We start from the raw sequence: 25,677 nt of genomic DNA on the forward strand, positions 1-25,677 counted from the left end.
CTAGAGGTTATACAAAATAGTATATTAAAAATCATTCTAAAAAAAGACAGACTTTACTCCACTGAAATGTTATACAAAGAAGCTAAAGTGTTTAGTTTGAGACAGTTATTCTCTTACCGGTGTTTACTATGGTTTTTTAATTCTGATATGTCTTACGCAACGAATACATATAATACTCGTGTTGTGGCCAATGTTTCTGCAAACATTCCTCTATGCAAAAAAGTCATTCTCAGAGATTTTCATGATATCTCGGTCCTAAATTATTTAATTTATTACCTAAAACAATGAAAACTATCTCAAAAAAATCTGTTTTGAAAAGAGAACTTAAAGCTTACATTATGGAAAACTTTGATTAACTCAAGCTAGTTTGTGATTGATATACTTGCCTTCGGATTTTGGAATTTTATTTCTTATAACTAGTCACTCCTGGCATACTGTCCTTCAACATCGTTCAGGAATTTTTGGTAAATTGATGAAAATACATTATTTTTTTGGTGTAGTCATAGTAGTTATAACACGATTAGAATTTTTTTTTTATATATGCATGAATCTCACAACACAAGTTTTACTTAGGTGAGATTCATTCATTACTTTCGCCTGCTGTGTAATATATATGGCTAGATATATATATTTTTAGGCTTATTGGATGTTAGGTATTGTGATATTTTTTGTATTGTATGTTTAATTCCTGGTGTACCCAATAAAATTCAATTCAATTCAATTCAATTCAATATTTTAAAAAATATTTATTTTTGCCACGTACACTATGTTTTAAAACAATTTTAAGTATTTATTATTGTGCACAATTCAATTCAATTCAATATTTTAAAAAATATTTATTTTTGCCACGTACACTATGTTTTAAAACAATTTTAAGTATTTATTATTGTGCAATATTAGAAACACAAACAACGGTTTATTTCATATTCTGGGGCATTTAGTGCAAGTATATAAAAGTATCTGGCGCCAGAGTCTCATGCCAAGAACGCATCATATCAAACCTTGACTTATAATACAGTTACATTTTGTGTACCAATGGGTCCAAATGGAACGTCATGTTATTAAGTTTCCACTTTTAAAGAATTGTAAGCATATTTTTTAGGTTCATTACATACGACCCCGTATTTAACAAGAAGTATGTGTTCCCAGATAGATACAATTAATAGTGAAAAAAATTGAGAATATATTATTATATTTTTTGGTATGCCTTTATTTTTATATGTTGTTATTCTTAATGTTGATGTTTTTTGTTTTAATTTATTTGAGTTATTTTCAGCGCCTTTATTTTTATGTTGTTGTTGATTTGAAAGACACTCAGCGTGTCTTTTTAACACCTTTTATACAGTCCTTACACGTTTTTCAGATGTAAACGAAAGAAAATTTCTAAGTGCTCCGGTCCATCAAGTATTCATAAAGTCTACACAACAATTTGAACGTTGGTTGGAGTCTAAACACAGTTTATGAAGTTATGAGGGTCTTTTACACTCTGCACATATAAAAATTTACAAATTCTAACGGAACAACAAATGTCAACATTTAAATGATACATAAAAGTTTTCAAAGATGCATAGGTTTAATTCCACACATACATTCTGGTCACAGGTATACTATGCTTTGTTTATGTACCAGTTTTATCATCATTATATGTGAAAAACCTTCATCGTCCGTGGATGGCTTGTCAAAATTCTACTATATTTTTAAATGTGCTCATGCCAGAACTTCTAATTGACATTTAATATTGCAATAAGGTTATTTACTGTTCTTTATAACATAATTGTGCTACATGAGTGCATTTAAATAGTTTTATGAATATGCAAATTGAATTTTTGTCATAATTTTGACAATTGAGACGTTTTATTGTGAAAATTTAGTAATTACATCATTTTAACTTATACTATTGATAAGTATCCTTCATTTAAATTCATTACAATCATCCACACCCTGTTTGTGTCTATCTCAACTATATTCGATTCCAAAATTTGTATTTATTCGACAATTTTATGATTCGGTTGCCGAGAAAGGAATCGATTAAGTTTTCAAATTTAATAAAACATAACAATATATAGGGAGAACGATTCTGTAGTTGATTTACTAAGGAGAGGCCGTCCAGTTATTGATGAGGATGTCAAATTAAATGTTTATCTGGCTATGGAAGAGAATTTACACAATTTGCCAACCAGGCCGTGATTATGGTATTCCTTCTACACAGTACACAAAGTATTACAGTTGGAAGGATGGCATCTTATACAAAAGGTATAGATCGAAAAATAAAAGTCTGGCAAATATTAGTAAAAAATATGTTTTTTTAGAATGAAGCAATGTTCACATTAAAGAGTAATATTAACCGTAACAATTGTAGATACTGAGTTAACAAAAATCCACGATGGACACGTGAGCAGCAAACACAGTATCTGCAAAGGGTAAATGTGTAGGGAGGGAATAGTCAATAATATGATATACGATCTCTACTCTTTCGAAGGTACTACCAATAAACAAATACATCTTCAGTTTTTACAATTACCTGTAATTGCTCTACTTTAGTGGCTTTATTTCCAGTATAAATAATTTTGGAATTCCTGATGAAAACTCATGGTATCAGCAAGACGGTGCACCTCAATTTCACCTATGAAACGTAGTATACAAAAACAGACCTGACAATACTGTAGAACTACATTGTGCAACAACATTTGTGAAGCAGAGAGCAGAGGCGTATCCAGACATGGTTGGTTTTTTTTTGGGGGGGGGTATACAAATTTGGAGAGTATTCTATTTAAAAAGCTTTAGACATAAATTATCAATACGTTGTAATATTGCAATTGGATACAATTAATATTTATCCACCTCTAAACAAATTGAATCTCGTGTTACTATTTACAGAAAGTACCCTCAAAGAAAAAAGAAACAGTTATTATCATGCATTCCTTTACATTACTAAATAAACAGCTTTCTCCATGAATCTCTTTTGTTCGTCTCGAATTTGAACCTCTTTTAATCACTGCATCAGAATTTATTATGGTCAAACTAGCCACAAAAGCAAATAATAGTACAGATAAATCTAATTCAACTCTGTTTACATCTGAAAAATAAAACCTTCTTCTATTTTTATTTTCTTAACGATCTGTAAAGTGGGTTCCTCTTGTATTTCGTTCCACTCCAATCATTCTCCCTCTTCAACGTCCAACAAAAGTCGGCCATCATGTTTACATCACATCGTCCTTGATGTGATGTTTTATATCTTAGTAGACTTCTTCACCTTACTCGCGATGATCTGCAATTTTTGGCAATTTTCTATTGAAATCTATGTTAGTGTAACCTCAAGTTCATCAAGCATCCCATTCTACTAAACTTTAGCAGCTAAAGCTTTATACCATATCAGACACTGCTTTTCTGTAGTCTTTACTTTCTTGGTTACATTAAAAGATTTCGGTTACTTCTTGAAAATTGAGTTTAGATTCGTGTTCAGTAGGTCAAAGTACATGAGGATAAAGTAGTACAAACCAATTTTTTGTATTACTTTATTATTTTTTGTTGTAATTAAATTTAAAGACTCCTGATTGCTAATTTCAATTGCAAATTTTAGTGAAGTCATTGTAAAACCTCACACTCAGTGTTTTTACTACAGCAAATATGTTTTTCACCTTTTGACAAAGGTTGGAGACCCCTGCATCCCTCTAAACCACATACGAGTGCATTTGATCCCGTAGCACTTGAAATTAATATTAGCATTTTCCGGCAGTAGCGCAATGGGCATTCAAAAGTGATTATCCCATTTTTGCCATTAATAAAACACCACGCAGGCTCCACGTCTGTTCTTCGCTGCTATTGTGGATCTCCCTCAGTGCATGGTCTTCCCTCTGGGTGAAAACATCCCCCATGCCACAGTAGCCGGCGATCACATACCTCTGTTTATATCCACGCTCAACTCAAACCTCGTCTCGAGTGTATCGCCAAATAGACACGACTTTCTAAGTTAGTAAACGCTAGTAACATGAGTGAAGTGATCGTTAGAACGGTGTTCGTTGTGAAAATGAGACATGTGAGGAAAAACTTAGCATGTTAACCTTTCACTTTATTTTGAGGAGTAAAACATCAAAGGTGGGTAAATCAATCAGTATGGTTTTCCTTTGTTGTAATATTTTTTTTGTATTAGACTGACAGAGAGAGAGTAATGATTCTGTTGGTAAAATTCCTTGTATGTATATACTATAAATAAATTTTAAAAATGTTCAAAGCTATGTATAATTAGGTAATTAATTTGACAAATTATGGAACAAGTAGACCTTTAAAAAAATGTAGTTCCTGTTATTATCGCAAATTAATTAACTATGACATTTAGATACTTAATCTCTTTGTTTGGCGTGCTATTTTAGCGCAGTTTTGAAGGAATGTTTTAGAAATTTACTTTCAATTTACTTCATAAATTATGAAGACACATGTAATGACCATCACTACTAGAATTAATAAGTTACCTATTAATATTTATACAGCGTGTGTTACTAATTTGAAATAAATTCAAGTAACAAACACAAAACTGTTTAACAAAAATATTCAGACATGTCGATTAGTATTATAAGATGCTCTTTTTTTGTAAAAAAATCCCAAGAATATCCCAACTGGGTGTCATGATGATATTAATGTTTTATACCAAATTATTAAGTAAATATCATTTTTTAAAATTAAAAGAATGGTAAAAGAATAACCTTTAACTTTTGCTGTATCCTGTGAATAATATTTGTAATTTGGTAGCATATATGAGATTTTTTTTAAACATATATTTATGACAAATTGTCATACCATAAGTAATTATTGTTGTTAAAGTCTAATGACAAGTTACTTTTCGATAATAATGAATTTAATAATTCAAGTAATCGTGTTGTACATAAATGAACTATAATAATAATATATAGGTATATATGATTTTTCTCAACATTTTCATTAATCTTGATCAGCGAATATCTCATCTCGTAAACGACTTGACATATTTTTATTATTTACTTTCGAGTAAAATCCGCCATTAAAATTACATCTGTTTATTTTTTTCTGTTCAGTTTCTATTTTAATTTTTTTTTATTTTTATTGTTTGTCTCTATATCGATATTTTAATAACAAAATCAACATAGATTATTGTCTAAAATATTTTCACTACAAAGTAGAACATTTTGAATAAAAGGAAAATGCAATTCTTGGGGAACCTACAATTCAATAAATTTAAAGACAAAAATCGTATTTATTTAAATTTAACACATATATTCGTGCCGATTTTCACAGTATTTTTTTTTTGTTCCTTAACAAACAAACTTCTTGTATAAAAACTATATAATGTGAAAAAAGTACAAAGGAATATTCATTTAATTTTGTGTTATAGTTTCGCATCATATAATACATTTTAATAACAATATGTAAATCGTACCTCAATAAATAGTTCAACTGCATAATAAAAGTGTTGCTTCAGTGTAAAACATTTTTGGGACTGCTTTGTAAATATTTATAATCAAAATGATTTACTTTATTTCGATAGGCTGAAAGAACTCATCTTTAAAAAAATAAAATTTTTGAGTGATTACATTAATCAGCTTGTTCCTTGATAATAATTATGATATACAATAACACAGCCACACAAAAAAAGAAAAGTTGTCTGTACTTTTCATACGACATGTTATCCGTAGTATTTTTGTCGCCTGATCACGAATCCGGTGTCAGAATTGAGCTATCACATCACAGGAATTTCCTAACCTCAAAAAACTGAAAAAAAATAGCAAAAATTCACGAAAAATTGCTAGGAAAAGTACAAAAATTTTTTTTTCTATATTCAAATGTTCATTTATATGGTTAAGACCCCACCGAACGTAAATCCGCGGTAAGAATTGATGGTTCATTTTCTAAACTAAAAGACGTGTCGATTAATTTTCGAAAAATTCAGATTCGCACCAAATTTGGTATACAGGGGTTTTACGGGTTGCTGATCCGTGATCAGCAACCCGTGATCTCTCAGATCCGTGATCTGAGGTCAGTTTTGCAAAATTGAATATGGCCGACCCAAGATGGCCGGCCAAATTACCTATGTACTTTAAGAAGGTTAAAACATGATCGGGTACTCAGGTTATAAAGTAAACAAAAATATTCAAAATGAATTTAGCAGTTCTGACGTCGAATTCGTAATCAGCGACCCCGAAAGCCCCGGTATACCAAATTTGACCGAATGTTATTTTTGAAAATTTGTTCGGCCATCTTTGATCCACCATCTTGAATTTTGCAAAATTGACCTCGGATCCGTGATCAGCGATCCCGAAAACTCCCTTATATTAAATTTAGATCGAATGGTTTATTTTTTTTTAAATTTGGTCGGCCATCTTGGATCCGCCATCTTGAATTTTGCAAAATTGACCTCGGATCCGTGATCAGCGACCCCAAAAACACCCGTATCTCGAATTTGGCTAGAATCTGTTATTTTTTGAAAATTCGTGACATCTGACCTTAAGTGACCTGTTTTTTTGAGGTTAGAAAAACAATCATCAATTATGACCGCGGATTCACGTTCGGCGAAATCTTAACCATGTAAGTGAACATTTGAATATAGAAAATTTTTTTTAAATTTTTCCTAGCGCTTTTTCGTGAATTTTTGCTATTTTTGACCTGTTTTTTAGTCAATTCCTGTGATATGATAGCTCAATTCTGACACCGGATTCGTGATCAGGAGGCAAAAATACTACGGATAACATATGTCGCATGAAAAGTACAGACTTTTTTTGTGTGTGGCTGTGTAATTAATTTTACTCGAAAACCGTATCTTTCAAAAAAAAATATTCTTTTCAATTATCCTTCAAGCTACAGGGTAACGCTGATTAAACACAACATTATAACTGATTAAAAAGATATTTAAAAAGACGTCATCTAAACGTTGTTATATAACGAGTCGTCGTTGACCCCAAGTTCATAAAAGCTTTTGTGATAATTCTGACCAGGAAATATCCTGTAGAAATGTTTAATTAATGATATTGTGTCAAACAACTACTCTGCCGACTACAGAATTATTCCTAAATATCTAGTAAATAGTAACTAAAATCATTCGTCAGCAGAATCGCCAGATAGAGCAGTTTGGAACTTATTAGTTCTTATCAGTATGCCTAAGGTGCATTGACAAACGATTTAACTATTTCAATCAACCTACATGTTTTGAGGGTAAATGAGAAATAATCTACAAATTCTGTCATACCTTATTGTCAATACTTACTGGCACATTTCTTTGTAACGTACCTACCGACTGATTCTCGTTATTCTGTTTGACAAATGGTCTTATTGTTAGATATTTACTAGATATTGCAGGTGTAATTCAATGCTGGACGACTTGTAGCAGGCCCACTAGTTGTTTCCTGCTTTATTAAAAAGATTTTTTTTTTCACCCAATTCGACACTGGTTATGTTTTTACAGATTAGTAGGTTGCTTGACAACCTGTACTATAAATGAAATGATTTAATTGTTAAGTATTAAGCTAATATATATGTTATAATTCTTTCTGCAATATAGAAAACATAATAATAGCATATCTAAATAATATATAGGTAAATTATTTTCAATTAACTTTTATTAAAATTACAGTTATAAATGTAATGATATCACAACTTGAAACAAGCCTGTGCCTGCAACTGAAGTTTCTATTATAATAAGAGAAAACATTGCCTATACAAAATTACAGGTTTCTTGGATTTGGAAAAAACAATAGGGCATTTTTTACATTAAAAATTATTAGGTGAATATATTTTCCACATATTTAGGACGAGTTATCAATCAATTTTTCTTCCGTTTCAGCTTCTCTACCTTTGGCGCCATAAATTTTATCACTACTGAAAGGAATACCCTACGTTCCCATAAAACCTGGGTCTTTCACATAAAATATGTTTATTGCCACATTTAAACGAAGCCTTGTATTCACTTTCGCTGTTAGCCCACTTAATAAAAACTTTTACACCTGTAGCACGCGAACAAGGTGTCTAAGTAAAAGTAGTCTGTATCATATGCACATATCTTTTATTAAAGAAAATAAGATAAATGGTAAAGGGTGTCACAGGGGGAAATGCACAAACTTTAAGGGGATATTCTTCAGAGAAAAATAACCAAATAATTGTATATAAATCTTGCTCCGGCAGCCCAACTTTATAGCTTTACAAATTTTGTATCTAAATTTATGAAATGCAAATACCGTATAGGTTATATTTGCATTTGGTATAAAAAATAAATAAAGATAAATCATAATAAAGATAGGTCTAAAAACATTCAAATTATCTCGAAAATGGTACATTTCCCGACTAAGGTTTATAAACTGTTTTATTTATTTTTGTCTCAGGAACGATACCTCTAAGTAGTAATAGTTTGTGTGTATTTTGTTTCTGTATTTTTTCGCATTGCCAAATTCATCAATAAACTGGAAACTGATAAACAGTAGACATTGAATTGGAAAGAACGTCTAATATAATAAAGAACGCTATTGTATTTCATGATTTCTTAACAGTTTATCAATTTTTTGAAATTATACTACCTACTACTAATACTACTACTAATAAATAAATTGAAACTCTCAAAACTAATTTAAATAGAAATGTTATTAGGGGTTTTTATAACGAGATATCAACAGATTAAAATGCGCGATATATGTACAGTGTGGCTACGATTTAGGTGACACAGGCCTATAACTCAATTGACGAATCCTTTTCAAATTTTAACCACTTATGCAGACCAATGGGATGGACATTTGAGGATCATTAAACTTACATATATCCATAGGTGTGCGTTAGGGGAAATTAGAAGGGGATTGATTTTTCGGTATTTTTTATTAGCGAATAAAATACGGAAATGCTGATGCCTTAGTCTTAATCAGTATCACCTAAAATATACCCATGTTAAGTTTCATCCAAATCGTATACAGGGTTGTACAGAAAATTCATTTAATACAAATGTAAATAAGCTAATACAGACTGGATAACAAAAAAAAAATAGGTATAACAAAACTCAGTTTATTTTCTTAGTTTCAATGTAGCCGCCATCTCTCCTTATACATTCTTCTGTTACCTTTCTTATATGACGATTTACTTTTCGCAGTTGTTCACAAGAAATGTTTCGGCATGCCTCTCTTATTCGTCGTTTTAAATCTTCCATGTTTTGTGGACGATTGGTGTAAACTTTATTTTTAACTGTACCCCAAAAATAAAAATCCATTGGTGTAAGATCAGGAGACCTGGCTGGCCAGTCCTGCAGCGGGCTACGAGGCCCTATCCACTTTAACGGAAAATTAGTATTCAGCCAGTTTCTAATTATTCGCGAACTATGTGCAGGAGCACCGTCTAACATAAAATATAAATTCTGTCTAGCATCTAGCGGCAGATTGTCCAAAACATCAGTAAATTCCGTTTCCAAAAGACGTAAAAAATTTTGGGCGTTTAAAGTTTCTATAAAAAAGGGTCCGATAATTCGATCATTAAAAATCGCGCACCAAACATTCACTTTATAAACATACTGATTCTTAGCATTCATTATCCACCTGGGATTGTCTCTTTCCCAATATCGAGAGTTCTGCGTCGATACAACACCATTTGTAGAAAAAGTAGCTTCATCGCTAAAAATTATTTTTTTCAACAAATTTCTGTCGTTCAGAAATTCGCCTTGCACCCAGAAAGCATAGTCTAGCCTCCTTAAATTGTCTCCTTCTAAAAGAGTGTGTAAAATTTTTGGTTTAAAGGGCTTCAATTTATTCTTTTTTAGACATTTTCTTATGGTCTTTTTGTTTAAAAAGTAAATCGTCATATAAGAAAGGTAACAGAAGAATGTATAAGGAGAGATGGCGGCTACATTGAAACTAAGTAAATAAACTGAGTTTTGTTATACCTATTTTTTTTTTGTTATCCAGTCTGTATTAGCTTATTTACATTTGTATTAAATGAATTTTCTGTACAACCCTGTATACGGTGTGGATGAAACTTGACATGGGTATATTTTCGATGATACTGATTAACACTAAGGCATCAGCATTTCCGTATTTTATTCGCTAATAAAAAATACCGAAAAATCGACCCCCTTTTAATTTCCCCTAACGCACACCTATGGATATACGTAAGTTTAATGATCCTCAAATGTCCACCCCATTGATCTGCATATGTGGTTAAAATTTGAAAAAGATTCGTCAGTTAACACCTGAGTTATAAGCCTGTGTCACCTAAATCGTAGCCACACTGTATGTATAGTGATATTTATTTTATACTTTCTATTTGTCGGTTTCTTTGGTTGGGTTAAACTTGACTGATCCTTTTGGCGCAAAGTTAATTTTATTACATATTTTTTTCACAAGAAAAATATATAATAAATAAATTCAGACAATATCTTGCTTTTGTTAAATTATCTAGATCAAACGGCTTTTAAGTAGTATTTAATGAAAATTCTGTAGCTTTTATCTACCCTACAGACTAAATGAAAAATAACTAGAATGTTATGTCTTAACTCCAACATTTTGATGTTTATTTATTGCATATTTGTAGGAAAATGGTATTTTTCATTTCAGGTGCCCGTCGATTTACTATTGTTAGATATTCGCTTCTTAATTGAATAATATAACTCAGCAGAAAGTTTGTATTTTATACTTCAAGACACAGGTTTTAAAAAATATTAGATTTATTTAAATATCCTTCAAAATATTTTTTCAAATATTATCCCACATGATATTTGATGTTCATGACACTACAATGTATCGAATTAAAGACAAAAGTTTAGTAACTTTTTACTTAATGAAACGTTTCAGTTTGTTCAAAAACTAAGTCAAATAACTATTGAACTGTGTAAATATTGTATTTTTAATGTGATGACTAGGTCTATCCCTCAATGAACGCAGTTCATATTAAAATTAATAAATGACTATTTGAATTTTGATTAAATTAGATGAAAATTATGTCCCTGAATTTTAAATTATAAAAATAGAGAAAATACTTGTTGGAATTATCATATCGCAATGCTATTCTATTTCTTCCAACAAGCGATCATAAATATGTATTTCAACTTCATTCAACCGAAAGAAATTAATTACGCAAGTAAATTACAGTAGTAAATGTTCCGCGTGGTTGTATATTTTATTAAATAATTTCACATTTTACTGGATCAATAACCATCAAGTATTACAAATTACAACACCCATTAATATAATAGGATCAATTGTCCCAATTTGCTACAAAAATTTGTTTACATCCGATCATACCTTTGGACAAAACTGCATTAATGAACTCATGTGTTTATATTAGTTTAAATATATTTTTAACACAAACTTTAGCTATTAAAATATATATACTGATATTATTTTGTATTATAATAAATACATTGAATTTTATAAACGCACTTCACATAATCCACTTGTTATCGTAGTTGCAGAGGTTACCGCGAATTTTGCACATAATTCGAATTTTCCTCTTTAATGACACGCCCAACATATGGTGCGGTAAAGTCAAAGTTTGATTAAACAAACCACATGAATCCAGCCAGCAGGCGTCGATGCACAAATCTCCAACCTCAGCGTTGTCAGAACGAAAATTGTAAACACGGTACGTGGGAGTTTTAAATGGAAAATGATAGCGTTATCGATTTTTTAATAAAAACACACGCTTTCTAAGTTTGAATGAAATAAGAAAAAATCTTTCCCCCCATATTATGAAGGCCATTGTGCGACAAATTCTTAAATTATTTGCTACAAAAAACATAAAACATAGTCACGGATGACTAGTGTAAACTACTGAAGTTGCAGTTGAAAAACGAGGTTATGTGGCTAAAAACAAATAAAAGCACAAAATAAGGCTTCCTTCATTTCTCAAGACATACAATAAATTACAAAAGTCAAGTTCCATAATTGAACTAGTTTTAAAACTAACATGAAATTTTAGTTAAAAAAAACTTAATCGCACAATACAATTTTGATAAAATTACAAACAACTTTAGAAAAAAATCCCATACATATTGTTGAAATTAACAAAGGTATGTGAATATTGAACAGATAAACAGCCACTGCGAAATTATTTAAAAAGCCAAAAAACTGCTTTTTCAACATTTTTTGCAACCAGCGTTTTCAGGGAATCGAAAACATACATTTACAAAAATACATTAGGTAAAGACAGAATAGGTTAAGTAAGGTTAATAAGTTAGTCTATATAAGATTTAAACCCTATCCTATTTTGATAACTTTCCAAGAGAAATTACTTGAACTATAGGTATGTAACTCATGAAAATTTTGGACAAAAAAGTTGCTTTTGTAGCTTTTCCTGTCTACTTTTGGTATAAACATGGGTGAAATTTGAAGCTCGTTTGAAAGTTCTCACATGACAAGAAATTCTTCGATATACAGGGCGGTCAAATGAAAACGAAATAGAGCCATTTTCAGTAACTGCGTCAAGTTTATAGAAAAACGCTCAGACCCGTCGATTTTAGATTAAAGGGGGACATTATTTGCTCATATTTTTGACTTCGCCACTGTCACCCCCAAGCAAGGGTAAGCATCACCCCAAAATATTTAAATGGCATTGGGGGTTGAGTAATATTTCTTTTGAAAACTCTTACAATTCTCTTTACAACAGACTTTAAATTTTATAATTCCATTTTGTTTTCATTTGGCCACCCTGTATATCTCAGCAATCTTTGACAATTTCCCTAGGACAGTCCTTTTCAAATTAGTAATCACCAAAGTCAACTACAATCGACACCGAAGACCGCCAAAAGTGGCGGTTATATTCTGTTGGATTTATCAAACGTAAAGTAGCAACCATTTATGACATTTTTTTTAAAATGATGCAATCTCGTCACCTATAAGTAACCCTTTCCGTTCTGGTCTCTGAATAAAAAAACACTATTCACGCTTTGTGGTCTTAAATAAACGTACATTTGGTAAACATTCAATACATTTCATTAACAAACAGTCTTAGTTTCTTAGTTTACAGGTGACATAGTCCTTATTAAAAACTTAAATTCTAGGTACTCTTTTTATTTCGTTGAGTCGCTCATTCTAGATCTAGATGATGCGTTCTACAGGCTCAATAAATACCAACCAACTTAAAGAAGTAAATAGATGTGTAATCTGAATCAAAAAGGTTCGGTATTTTACCTTAATTATTAAAAACTTTTTATCTGAAAGCTCCATACGAATTTATTGACTTCTTCCTTAGTTATGTTTTTTTTATTATTTATCTTCTAACTTGCAACTTTCATTTGCAATATGAAATGAAGTTTAGGAAAATTAAATATGTTAACATCGTGGATAATTACAAAGTTGGTTTTAACACAAAATTGAAGATCGTTAAACACAGTTCTATAAAGTATGTCAACGTTTTTCGGGAAAGAACTCACATTTTGGTAGTTTTTATTGCATCCTCCAATTCTTGTGAAGTTCCAGAGATGCAAAAATCATGATCACGCATTATTTTTGTACCTTCCTTTGGTAGATACAAAATATTGGTACTGGCGCTGGTAAAATTTGGATAAAATTCGAGGTTATTTGTGCAAAAAGTTAGTGATTTCAAAATTAAACAAACCAGATATTGATTTTTTTCTGTTTCAATGTTTGGATTATTGGCGGAGAAATACTATAGGGATCTCGTAGTGACCCTTGAGTCATTTATGTATTTACAAGATCTGATTTCCAAAATATTGACAAATATTCTCGATATTATTGATCTGTATTTTCACCATCACTCTGCAAATATTTATCCTTTTTGTTGAATTTTTGTCAATAAAGCATTTCTTTTGAAGTGTAGGTCCATCCTAGCGAAAAATCTGATTTTAGACATCCTTTACTGACTACTTACATACTTCATTGAACACTCTTCCCAATATAGGATTTTCTATAAACTGACCACTCGTTTTAATAGCTATGTCACCGAGTGGAACAAGCATTACCGTTGACTGGAAAAGCGTCGTGTTTGTGGATCTCACTTGGCACTATTCAGATAAAGTAATTGAGGAAGTAATCACCCAGCTTAGTAAGTTAATGAAATGAATCGGGACCCAGCAGCGAATTGCCGATAGGGACTTTATCGTTGCGCCAAGGAAGTGCGGAACACAATTTGATGATTTTAGCGGTTCAGTTAAGCTTTGTCCCAAGCAACGATAATTTTCCAGATCGTAAATAAAGTTTTAAAAGCAAAACATAAACCGTTAAATATGAGGACTTATACTGACAGTGCAAGTCTAATTTTACTTCCGCTTTCCCTTCTTTTTATTAAAATTTCCAGAAATGCTTGAGGAAGTGCTAAATCTTATTCCCTTTTCGCTTCTTACATAATCGAACGCTGCTTATCTTTAGAAGATGGTATAGGTATTAAGAAATTGTCATTAAATTCTTCAAAACGTAATGCTTTTATCGACAATAACTTAATTTAGTCTACTATTGTCATAATCTTACTGCACGGATTATTTCCACTAACGATTTAGGTTGTTTGATTCTAAGCTCGCATTTATTCATCATATCAATGATTGTGATTAATCTGCATCACTCAACGTTAAGTTTTTTAATCCATGAAATTAAGACTTTTGAAACCCTGAAAATTTAATATTTTTCCCTTGTTGTGGTTCCTTAGTTTTATCTATTTGATCTACAACAATCACATAAGCACGATAGACATAATCAACGTAAATTTGTCTAACCCTCGCACTGTTGACAATATTTATCCATAATTTGCAACCACTGGAATTTAAACCTATCATTAGAGGCTTAGTACTCGTTGGTATAATAATGCGTCATGAGATTGGTTCGCCCTATATATTATCCCTAAATTTAATTTTCTTGTAAGTAAAAGTTCTACTAATCCATTTACTTTTTATTTCTCCTTCGCAAAGAGGTAATATTATGTTGAAGTACCTATTGGCAATTACATGCATTGGAAAGGGAGATTTTTCACTGATGTACTGTCAAAATTTCATTTGGACGAATAGAAGCTATTCACTCAAAAAAATATTTCAGATATCACGATACAATAAAAAAACCCTTAATACTTATTTACCAGGCTACAACAAATGTATATATAATAGTATATATTGTGTACCCTCAACTCCCAAAACTTTGAAATAAATGAAGTTATTTTTATTAAACTCTACCCTGAATGAAAATCGATTGAGTAAACCATAAAAAACCTGGCAGTCTTTACACAACAGTGAAGGGGACTATTAAGGAAGAGAGACAAACAAAGCAGAATTTTCTTTATTCAAATACAACGCGATGATACGTTTTTCCTAAGTAGTGTGGCGGGCGAGTTCTAAAAGAGTATTGTCGCTGGATTTCAGAAAAATTACATTACATATCCAGAATATCGACCCAATAGAGTGGATCTTGACACTGCTTTACAAATATCGCAGCGTTTTTCAGTAAGCTGTGTTATTGACAAAAATCAGAGTCGAAATATATTCCAAAGAAAGGAATAAATAACATTTTTTTCGAATTTAATCCAATAAGATTGTAATTTTTGGTGGCAATCATCTTGGTTAAATGGGATTGTGCCGAAACTTACTCAACAGTTTAATGTTTAAACTTAAAGACATTTTTTTGTATAAATATGTATAAAAGCTTTTTGTGTTCAATTTGTATTAGTTAAAAAAACGGACAAGTCATTTATATAAAGAAAAAATAACAACGGTCTGCATACAGATCCTTGTAGAATACCAAAATCAATAATTATTTTACTATTTATTCACTTCAACTATTTGGGTTCATTAGTTATATAGGTCAATAATCCCTTTTAGGCCATATTTATGTGTAATTTCATAAGTAATAGTTTATAATTCAGATCGAAAGCCTTAATTTGTGACATGACGACTATTTTTAATGTATATAGACCCTATAACCTACGTAGCTAACAAAAATATAACCAAGAACGTATCGTCCATTTAGAATAATGGTGGTTATTTTAATATACTTAGCCAACGGTGCTAATATGCGTGACCCTAGTATTATTCAATATAATCTACGTTACAATCAGTATCACCCTTCCCTATTCAATATTAAGCTTATTACTGCGTATACGAAGATTTCTAAGCCCGAATATTCAAATTATTTTGTTTCGCCCCGAAAAATCCAATTATACAAAGCCGACTGTAAAAAACACACGTATGAGTGGACAAAGAGAATATTTAATTCCGAGCATCTCGACTGGAAATAATTAAAATTTCGCTGCACATGTTTCGAAATTAAATTTTATAATACTGTAGCAAAATTTAGCGTCTCATAAATAATTTAAATCGTACATTCTTAATTAGCTTTCCTAAATATGTACAATGTGGCCAATTTGAAAACAGAATATTCTTTTATAATTTATACAAATATATACAGAGTGTTCCAATATTTCATGTACATGGAGCTACCACAGTTTATTTGTATCCCAAATTGCTTCATTCAGCTACTAGAGAACATCAATGTTGACAAAAAAAGTAGTTTTTTTCTTCAAATTTGGTACACTAATACTTTCATGCATGACACAGTAAACAAAGTAATTAGATTAACAGAATTTTATCTTCAAGATGAAGGATTTGCTAAATACTTTCTCTCTTTTAAAATTCTTGTGTTTGTAATGGTTTTGGGTTAATTATTTCTTTTTATTACATTAATACTAATGTATTTTCGATTTAAACTTGAAATATGTAATTACAGAAGAAATTTGTTGTAACAGAAAAAAATAACTTGTAATGGACTGTTCCCTAATAAGAACTATTCAATATGGCCATTGCTTTCTGTAACGCATATATTAATTCGCAAAAGCTGTACTGTTGTCAGTATTTCTTCATTTAGCAAATCCAAATAAAAAATTACAGGGATGTCAGTCAGATGAACGTGGTAGCTATTCAATTGAGCATCATGTTCCTTCCTATCCATCTGCCTGGGTATTGATCATTTAAATGTTCCCTTACATTGTGACTGAAATCAGTTGGCTCTTCTTCTTGCATAAAATACGTGTGATTATGTAGGTCAACTAGTAGATGGTCAAATGTGTAATTCCGGCAGAATCTTTTCTAAACAATCTAAATAACTGTTCACCGAGATAGTTTGGTAATCTAATAGGACTAAGCAGAATGTTACTGATAAATCCAATACGTTATATTAAATTTACGCTGAAAATGTCATTCCCTCATGACATGAGGATTTTCATCTACGTAAACATGCTGGTTATGGAAATTTAATATCCCACGTTTCGATTTGTTCGTGAAAAGAATTTTCTTGTAAAAGTTCATGTCTTCAGCTCTATATTGGAGAATAATTTGCGAGAATTGAAGATGATCCTGACGATCAAGAGGTAGATGTTGTTGAACTGTGTGAACTTAAAAAGGATGAATTAGTTGTTCAATTATTCACTGTTAATGTGACATTAGTTCCAGATTCTATTCTACCTTTCCAGAATTTCGCCCACAGTGTGTGTTCAAGCTTGATGAGGACGTCCGTGTTAAATTTAAACTGACCAATTTCTCGAAGTTGTTTCTCACAACATCATTAGTTAAAAATAAACGTCTGGTTAAGACAATTTTAGAGAAAAAATGTTGAAAAACGTTACTCCATTGTACACTTCAGTAAGTGTCTTTATATAGGTTTAATTGTAAGTCTACTTACGTTGACTCCATGAGTCCATGGTTGAACGATGTCCCAACCCTTCTGGAACACCCTGTATAAACGAATTGGAATTATAGAGTACAGCACTTCAATTGTTATGATAAAGTAACTTTAATCTGACCGCACTGGTTTAGTAATCCAATGTTATCCAAACTTTGTTATTGCAATCCTGTGCTTAATGATCAATTCCGTGGCTTCACAATTGGATAGTAGTTAGGAAGCCAAATTGAGGAGAAATTCAATAAATAGTTTCAGGATTATTGGTAAATGCTTCCCTCCAAGTGTGTCCTGCTGGAACCAGGAATAGACATTCCATACCTATCCTGCTTCCTGGTTCACTGAGGCTGACATCATTTTAATTATTATTGATGCAAAAGTCACTTATTTTATTTATTGTTCTCTACTTTTTGTGCTAATTATATATACAGTAGAACCTCTATAATCCGGCGTTATTTTTTCCGCGTTTTTTTTTTACTATTTTTGAAGAATACAGTTTATACAGTTATAGTTTAGTTGAAAGATTATTTTACAGAAACATAAAAACATTACAATATGCGTATACAACTGTAATATGTATGTATCTATGTACCAATCTCTTTGTTAATAAACAATTAAAAGTAACGTTTTTAATTTAATACTGTTTACATATACATTTTCCATTAATTCGAATTTTCCAGTACTCCGGCACTCTTAGGTTTTTAATGGTGCCGGATTAGTGAGATTGTACTGTATTTGTATCTAAATATATCCAATCTTTTAAATACAGTTTAGGAACACTGACAACTAATATAATAATACCAAACTTTTCTTAATGAACTACACTAGCACAGAATATAACAATATTTTGACTACAAAATTATAGATTAATACCATTAATTATAATGATGAAAAGTTTGGTTTTCTGGAAATAAACATTAAAGGTAAAAAAGTTGAAGATTCTGATAACACTTTTCCAGGCAACACAAAATACAGAAGATAATATGTAACAGAAAAGAAAGTGAAATTAGAAAAGTTGTAAATAATTGATAATCAACAAAGTTATTATGAAAAATTAATTGAAAAAGCATCTCATTTTGTCTATGTGATGGATTAATGTTTGCGAACATAAAATATGTTTTATATAAAAAAAAATACAAAGAAACAACTGTTTGCAAGACCTAAATATAATAAATATAAAAAATCGTTTGACAACATCTGTAAAGTACCTACTCACCAAATAATTGAAATGTAATTACATGCTTTTTATTGCGCTTAATTTCAATGTAAATGTCGCACTCCATTATTCCGGTTTTTTCTTATTTTTGTTCATTTTCCTCAAAAAAATATAAATGTATGAGAGGAGATGGTCGAAAGAATATTTTATGAATGTAGCGATCAATCTGGAGACGATCCCGCCGCTTTTTTAGATTTATCTCTTAATATTACTGCGGAACAATATACCGAATGATAAAGTAGTCTACTCATGAGTAACATCTTAATAAATTTATATGATTATGGAATTCCTTGCGGTGAAATAGAATAGAGCGTTAGAAGAACCTCTGTCAGGTTTCGAGAACGTTGTCGGTTTCATTTTAATTTATGGAAAATACATCAAATTTTCGTTATTATTTTACATACATTTCAGTAAAAGTTTAGATATTGTCTGTAGGTACTTATTTATAGCACAGTTTGCGCTTTTGAGTATTTTGAAAAACTATAAATATATTTTTTGTAGAATAACAATAATATACTAACCTCATACTAAAAAAAGCTTACAAGTGAAATATTCGCGTTACTATGTCACATACTTCACTTAGGCAAAAATAGTTTCATAAAAACAATACATGACTGGTACTTATGACAAATTTTTAAATTTTTTCATTGGTGACGAAATACCTAAATAAACACAAAAAATAACAGTTACGGGTGCAAATTTGGGTTTTTTGCAACGTCATATTAATTTTTATCATTATTAAAGCCTAAGCTGGCTCTAGATAATAAGCTCATTTGTCAAATAAAAACAAATGCAGTATGATATGGACAATGCATACATAAGCGTACATTTGACAAATGTCGCATCGTGTCGATGATGTATATTGATGCATTCGAAAGCAAGTCTTCATTTGCAAACACATAAAGAAAATGAATTTTCAGAGATATTTTTCATGTGTTTTACACTTGACGCAACTTGGCGCTATAGATTTTGTCCAAATCGTTCGATTTGATATATGTTTAGCAAGTGACCACACCATCTGAAGCCAGCTTTGTACAAGCGTGACTCACATATAAAATATAAATATAAATATATATAAATATAAAATATTTGAGTTATCTTCAAATTATTAATTTTTATATAAGGCTTTAAATTTTAAAATAAAAAACATATTTGACTTGTCCTCGTATATTAAAACACTATTAGCTTCTTTAAAATTGTAAATTAAACGACTGCCTTTGTTTGTTGCAGATGGGAAACGTACAGATATCCATAGCAATAACCATAGCAGCCATCTGCGTGATCGTAGTTTTGTTCGTGATATTCTTCACCTTCTTTCACTCCGTTAACTTTTTAAGTTGGGTGCAAGCGTGGATCTTCTCTAACAAGGAAGAGATGATAGGACTAACAAAGCTTAAAGGACACTACAACGCTAATGGGTATCTGGTAAGTTAAACTCGTTACTTTGAAAAGGTATGACAGAATTTTTTGTAATGTGAAGAAAAAAATGCTTTTTGCTTATACATGATTACAATTTTGTAATTTTTTGCACAAAATGTAGGATTGTGACGATATATATAAAATTAAAAAGAAAAATTGTTCGTTAAGCGAATGAATGCCATTTGTTTTGTAATACAGTGTTGTTGAGGAAAAGGTTCAATGGGCCATTTTGACTTAGCTTAATAAAGTTCAATTAAAGCATTAGCTTTTATTATGGTTTACATATTATAAAGTCCCTCCGTCAAGATGCTTTTCATTCCGATCATGAACGAAGATTTTAATTAACAAAATTAATGGAAACCCAGGCAAAATGATTTAAAATATCAGAAAAATTAGCATCTGAAGTTGATTTACTGTGCAAATAAATATCTCATTACCAATCGTTTGAGTAAAATAAATATGTGTCATTATGGTTGATTTTTAAACGTTTTGCAACATTTACCTTCTGATTTATGCTTACACATTACCACCATAATGTAAATTTACCACCATATACCTGTAGGGATGCCGAAATGAGTTGTAACAGAATAGGGGAGACTTGGGAAAATTATTCCTTTGACAGACCTTTAAATCTGTGATGTAATTTATCATAAAGTATTGTAATTCTCATAACAATTAAGGCAAATGTACCAATAACTTAGAGGTTAGGTATTAATTATATTCTAAACGTTAAGAAAACGTAAAAGAAAACATGTACAAGAAACAAAACCAGACCAATAGGTATTTCCTTTTTTTGTCTGTTACATACCAACATACCAAAAATTTTATGGCAGGGAAGACTGGATCAGAATGTTTATAAAAACATCAACAGTTGTCAGTTAAACGAGCATATGTTTCAAACTTGTGATTTGGATATTGGCACCTTACCACAAAATGTTCATTTATTATGTATTACAAATTAATATAAATTTCCATTATATGTTATTTATATTCAATTTTATTTATAAATCACATTAAATAACAAATAGAAACTAAAAATCAGTTAGAAAAAATTGTTTATTTCTGCTTTGTGTTAGAATTGCTCCAGTGACTGATACAACTGTACCAAGATTGAAGAAATATCGATTTGAAATTTTCAGAATCGAGTTTTTTTTTCATCCTAGAAAATGATAAAATAACAAGAAAAAAAATTAAAAAAAAATCAATTTTTGACGATTTTTTAAATTTTTAAAAATCTTGAGCGACCTCTAAAAAAATTTTTTTGAGCTAATTTTTTGAGGGGGCTCTTAAAACATGATAAACTAACATAGAGACTCAAAAAAATATTCGTTTTTTTGGGCCACCCTAATGTACATTGCTACCAAATGCAACATTAAAACCGACATTCAAATTTTAAAACTTAAGAAACATGCATTGTCTTCACTTCAAAAGAAATATACATAATTCTGATACCCTCAGAAGCCGCGAACGAAATGTTCACGATACTATATAATGTATATTTTAAAAACCTTAATATTTGTTACTTTGTACAACAATTCAAAATCGGTAGTAAAACACACAAAATTGGATATAATGTACTCAATAGTTTACAATAAATAGCAAGGAGCTGAGAGATAATTATTTGAATATACTCAATATCCTCCATTTGGAACACAGAATTAATACTTTATTTGCTGCACTTGTAATTCTAATTAAAAGGTATTTGCACTTATTTTGAAGTCAGGTTATTATTTCTGGATTCAAAACGTTAAATTTTACGCCGCTTTTGGATTTTTCAATTGGTTACTTTTTATTGAAATGCTTATTTACTTATAATGCATACCATTTCTTTAGAATTAATTATGTTTTTGTTATTAAAAACGATACTACAAAATAACACATTATCAATAATTTTTATTATTTCTTAGAACTTGTTACAGATTATTTACCTTTATTTTTTGGAATAATGGTTTTGTTAATTCAAAATCAAATTTAGATATGGTAACATATCATTGTACCATTACCATACCTTTATATTACTAGCATACGTTACCTTAGTCTGCTTTTGTTATAGTCGACACGTATCCTGCCTGTCGAAACCTACAAAAAACTACTTGAGCAAATTATTGGAAGACGGTACTTCTTTACTTTCCTTTCGTGATCAACTGAATTATATATAATTCAACTACCCGGAAGCTGCAGCCTATATGCGAAGACATCAAAGTTCGCTGCAAAGTTCATAGAAGTTTTTTGTTGAGAATTTCGCTCAGCAATTAAGGGGGCTGTTGTCACTGTCAAATTGCTCTTTATCGATATACAGTCAACTACCTAGGTATGCATATTACCTCACTAATTTAGTTACGCTTCATTTCTGTCAAATACGTTCGCTCCTTTTGGTACCCTTGCGTTTGATAGTGTCGCAAATGTTTGCAAGCCACTGAAACGAATTGTATGCACTGAAATGGTGATGATTTATTTACATTGGTATGTTGTATTCGCTATTTCTAAATTGGCTATGGACGTGCTGAGATCTTGGAAACTATAAAGGATGTAAACACGGTTAAGTAGGAGAAAATTTTAGATTATTATTACAGTATGAGTTTCCCTTTTTGACAAAACAATCGAATGTTTATTTTAAAACCTCATACGTACATCATATGCATCAAACTTTCAAGTGGTGTGTGCTTGTGTAATTCTTAAATCTGTTTCTAAAACATTTCTTTTATAATAAGGCGAAATCTCCTTCCCCTGGCTTAGTTGTAAATATAATTTTATTCTTCCGCCATAAATTAAAGCTTGCGCAGGTGTGCCTAAAAAATAAATTCAATTAACGGGAGGCTGAAGTTATTCGATTTAATCCGGGAAGGGACACATGCTACGTGATTCCGGGAGCAGCGCGTAATGGTAATATGGGATTCAAATACCCCTCCCTGATTTAATTGAAAATCCAATAAGAACATATTAAAGTTCGACCGAATTCGGTTCCCAAAATTTAATAATGAATTCCTGTTAATAGCTAAAATGCGTACAATTCACCTTTTTTGGATTTTTGATTGGAATAAAAGGAATTTAAATGTGGCATATAATTATCTCATTAAACAGTTTCATCCGGATAATACCAATGCAGTGTTACCCTCTTGAAAATATATCGTAATATAGATCTAATTTATGTCGATATTATTAAAGACTTCCAGAACTCGTATTTGGATGAAAGGTATACTTAATGTTACCTGAAATGGCTCATAAGTTAAAATAGGTATGGTGAAACAGATAATTTCAATATCTCGAATACATTCACTGATTTTAAAAGCGTTAAAGCTCTGATTAACGTTGATTTCTGCTTTTTCGTTGTTTTGCCTTCACATTATCGCAAAAAGTAAAAGGCTGGAAATGATATGGGACCAACAGCGACCTGTCAAACAATTGTCATAGTCTAAATTCTACAGACCCCTAAAGAAAACTGAGTTGTTATATCGCCGAAACCGTAAATCTGAAAATAGAGATGTTCTGACAGCTTAAATGATCCAGGCATTAAAGTGGGAATGTCAAATGTATGGTTTTGTTAATGAAAAAGTAAGTCAATTAAATCAACGTACATATAAATATAGAACTCAATGGTTTAATGGAGAATTATATGAAATGTGTTTGATTAAAAAGTCATTATGGCAGAGAAATAACCGCTCTAAATCTCTTGAAGACTATCAGCTCCATTGAAATTATGCCAACAGACTTTTAGGACAGTTACGTCGTGCAAGATCTTCTTTTGAAAATAAATTAATTGAAAAAGGGCCCAAAAAATCCTTCGAAACTGGCCAGTTACCAATGGATTGGAAATTATCTAGTGTGACACCAATTTTCAAAAAAGGTGACAAACTTTTCAGTACCAATTACCGACCTGCCAACTTGACGTCTGTGCCATGCAATGTTGTAGAGAGGATTATTTGTGAAGAGTTGATCAAATTTTTACTTAATATTGATATCATGCCTCAACACCACCATGGATTACTCCCTCATTCAGTTGTGTCAAATTTACAGTAAGCTATTAATTCCTGGACTTTATGTGCAGACAATGAACAACCCTTAGATGTTCTATACTTACATTTTTCTCGAGCCTTTAATAAAGTGTCACACTCCCGTCTGTTGAATAAACTGAACTATTTCAGTGTCCGTGGCAAACTTTTAAACTAGATCAAGTCTTTTCTAGAGAATCGCCATTTTACGGTTCGTGTTGCTGACAGTTCCTCCGAAAAATGGAAGGTATTATGCAGTGTGCAGCAGGGTTCAGTTCTTGGACCAATTTTATTTCTAATATACGTGTCTGATCTTACCAATAACTGCAAGTGTTATCTTATGCAGATGACCTTAAATTGTTTTCCTCATCTTCTTCGCTTTTACAAGATTATCTTGATACGATTATGAATTGGTGTTCCGAATGGTTGTTACCTCTTAATTCCGAAAAGTGCTGAGTGCTACACATGTCCAAAACCTATCCTAGACTAGCATATAACATTAATGGAATCGAACTACCGAGTGTGACATATCAAAATGATCTCGGCGTTGTTATAACGGAGTCTCTCTCCTGGAGTGCACATGTTACTAAAGTTGTGAAAAAGTGCAATCAATTAATTTTCAAAAATAAAAAATCTTTCTGTAACCGCACCATCAGTATGTTTCTCAAGCTATATAATCCCGTGTTTGCTCTGAGATAGAATTTGCTGTAGCCATGTGGTCTCCGTTATTCCGTTATTAAAGCAGGACATTGCTAGATCGGAAGGTGTTCAAAGGCATGCTAGAAAACTCCCAGTCGGTTTTCAATATCTCACATATGAAGAACGTCTTATGCGCCTCCGTCTTCAATCGACGTACTCGTGGTGATCTCATAACAACTTATAACGATGGAACAATGTTTCAACTAAACACCGATTCTCGTCTTACAATTAGAGGTAACTCCTTCAAACTAGATGATATTTTATTGTGTTTGTAATTCTCGTCATTTACAGGGTGTCCCGAAATTCATGCAACAAAATTTGGTCATAGATTCTTAAGACAAATTTAGGGGACCCTTTTTTTTCTTTTTGCCAACTGGCCCCCTCTTTCGGAGTTACAGCCCCCTGAAATCTGCCCCTAAAAAGTTTTTTTTATATCTCAAAACCTTGTTGTACGAGAATCACTAAATTTGGTACACAGGGGTTTTATGACATGTGGAATCTCACAGTGCTACGGTTTTTGACGAGAATCCCCCTTAAGACACTTTTTCGTGGGCCCCCTTGTCTTTGGAACCAGAAAAATTTGGTCGCAAATTAGATTTTTTTTAAAATTATTAGTTAGCTAGAAAGACATTGAATTTAGAAACTTTTTTGTCTCTTGATATTTGTTTCGTAAAACGCAATGTTTTTGAGGAAAATGGCGAATCACGATATGCATTCGATCACATTTTGACATTTTTCTCGAAAACATTGC

General features: G+C 31.3%; 1 protein-coding gene across 1 annotated transcript in view; it reads left to right on the forward strand.

Annotated features, from left to right (window-relative positions):
• The first annotated feature begins 20,049 nt into the window (after window positions 1–20,049).
• The window catches only part of LOC108917435 (synaptotagmin-12), a 38,024-nt gene continuing 32,396 nt past the window's right edge, over window positions 20,050–25,677 (forward strand). Inside the window, exon 1 of the mRNA XM_018724029.1 lies at window positions 20,050–20,244. Coding sequence (XP_018579545.1) covers window positions 20,050–20,244 — 195 coding nt within the window. The remainder of the gene's footprint in view (window positions 20,245–25,677) is intronic.

This window comes from Anoplophora glabripennis, unplaced genomic scaffold (assembly GCF_000390285.2).
Source record: "Anoplophora glabripennis isolate ALB-LARVAE unplaced genomic scaffold, Agla_2.0 scaffold3, whole genome shotgun sequence".
In the NCBI taxonomy this organism is placed as follows: domain Eukaryota; kingdom Metazoa; phylum Arthropoda; class Insecta; order Coleoptera; family Cerambycidae; genus Anoplophora; species Anoplophora glabripennis.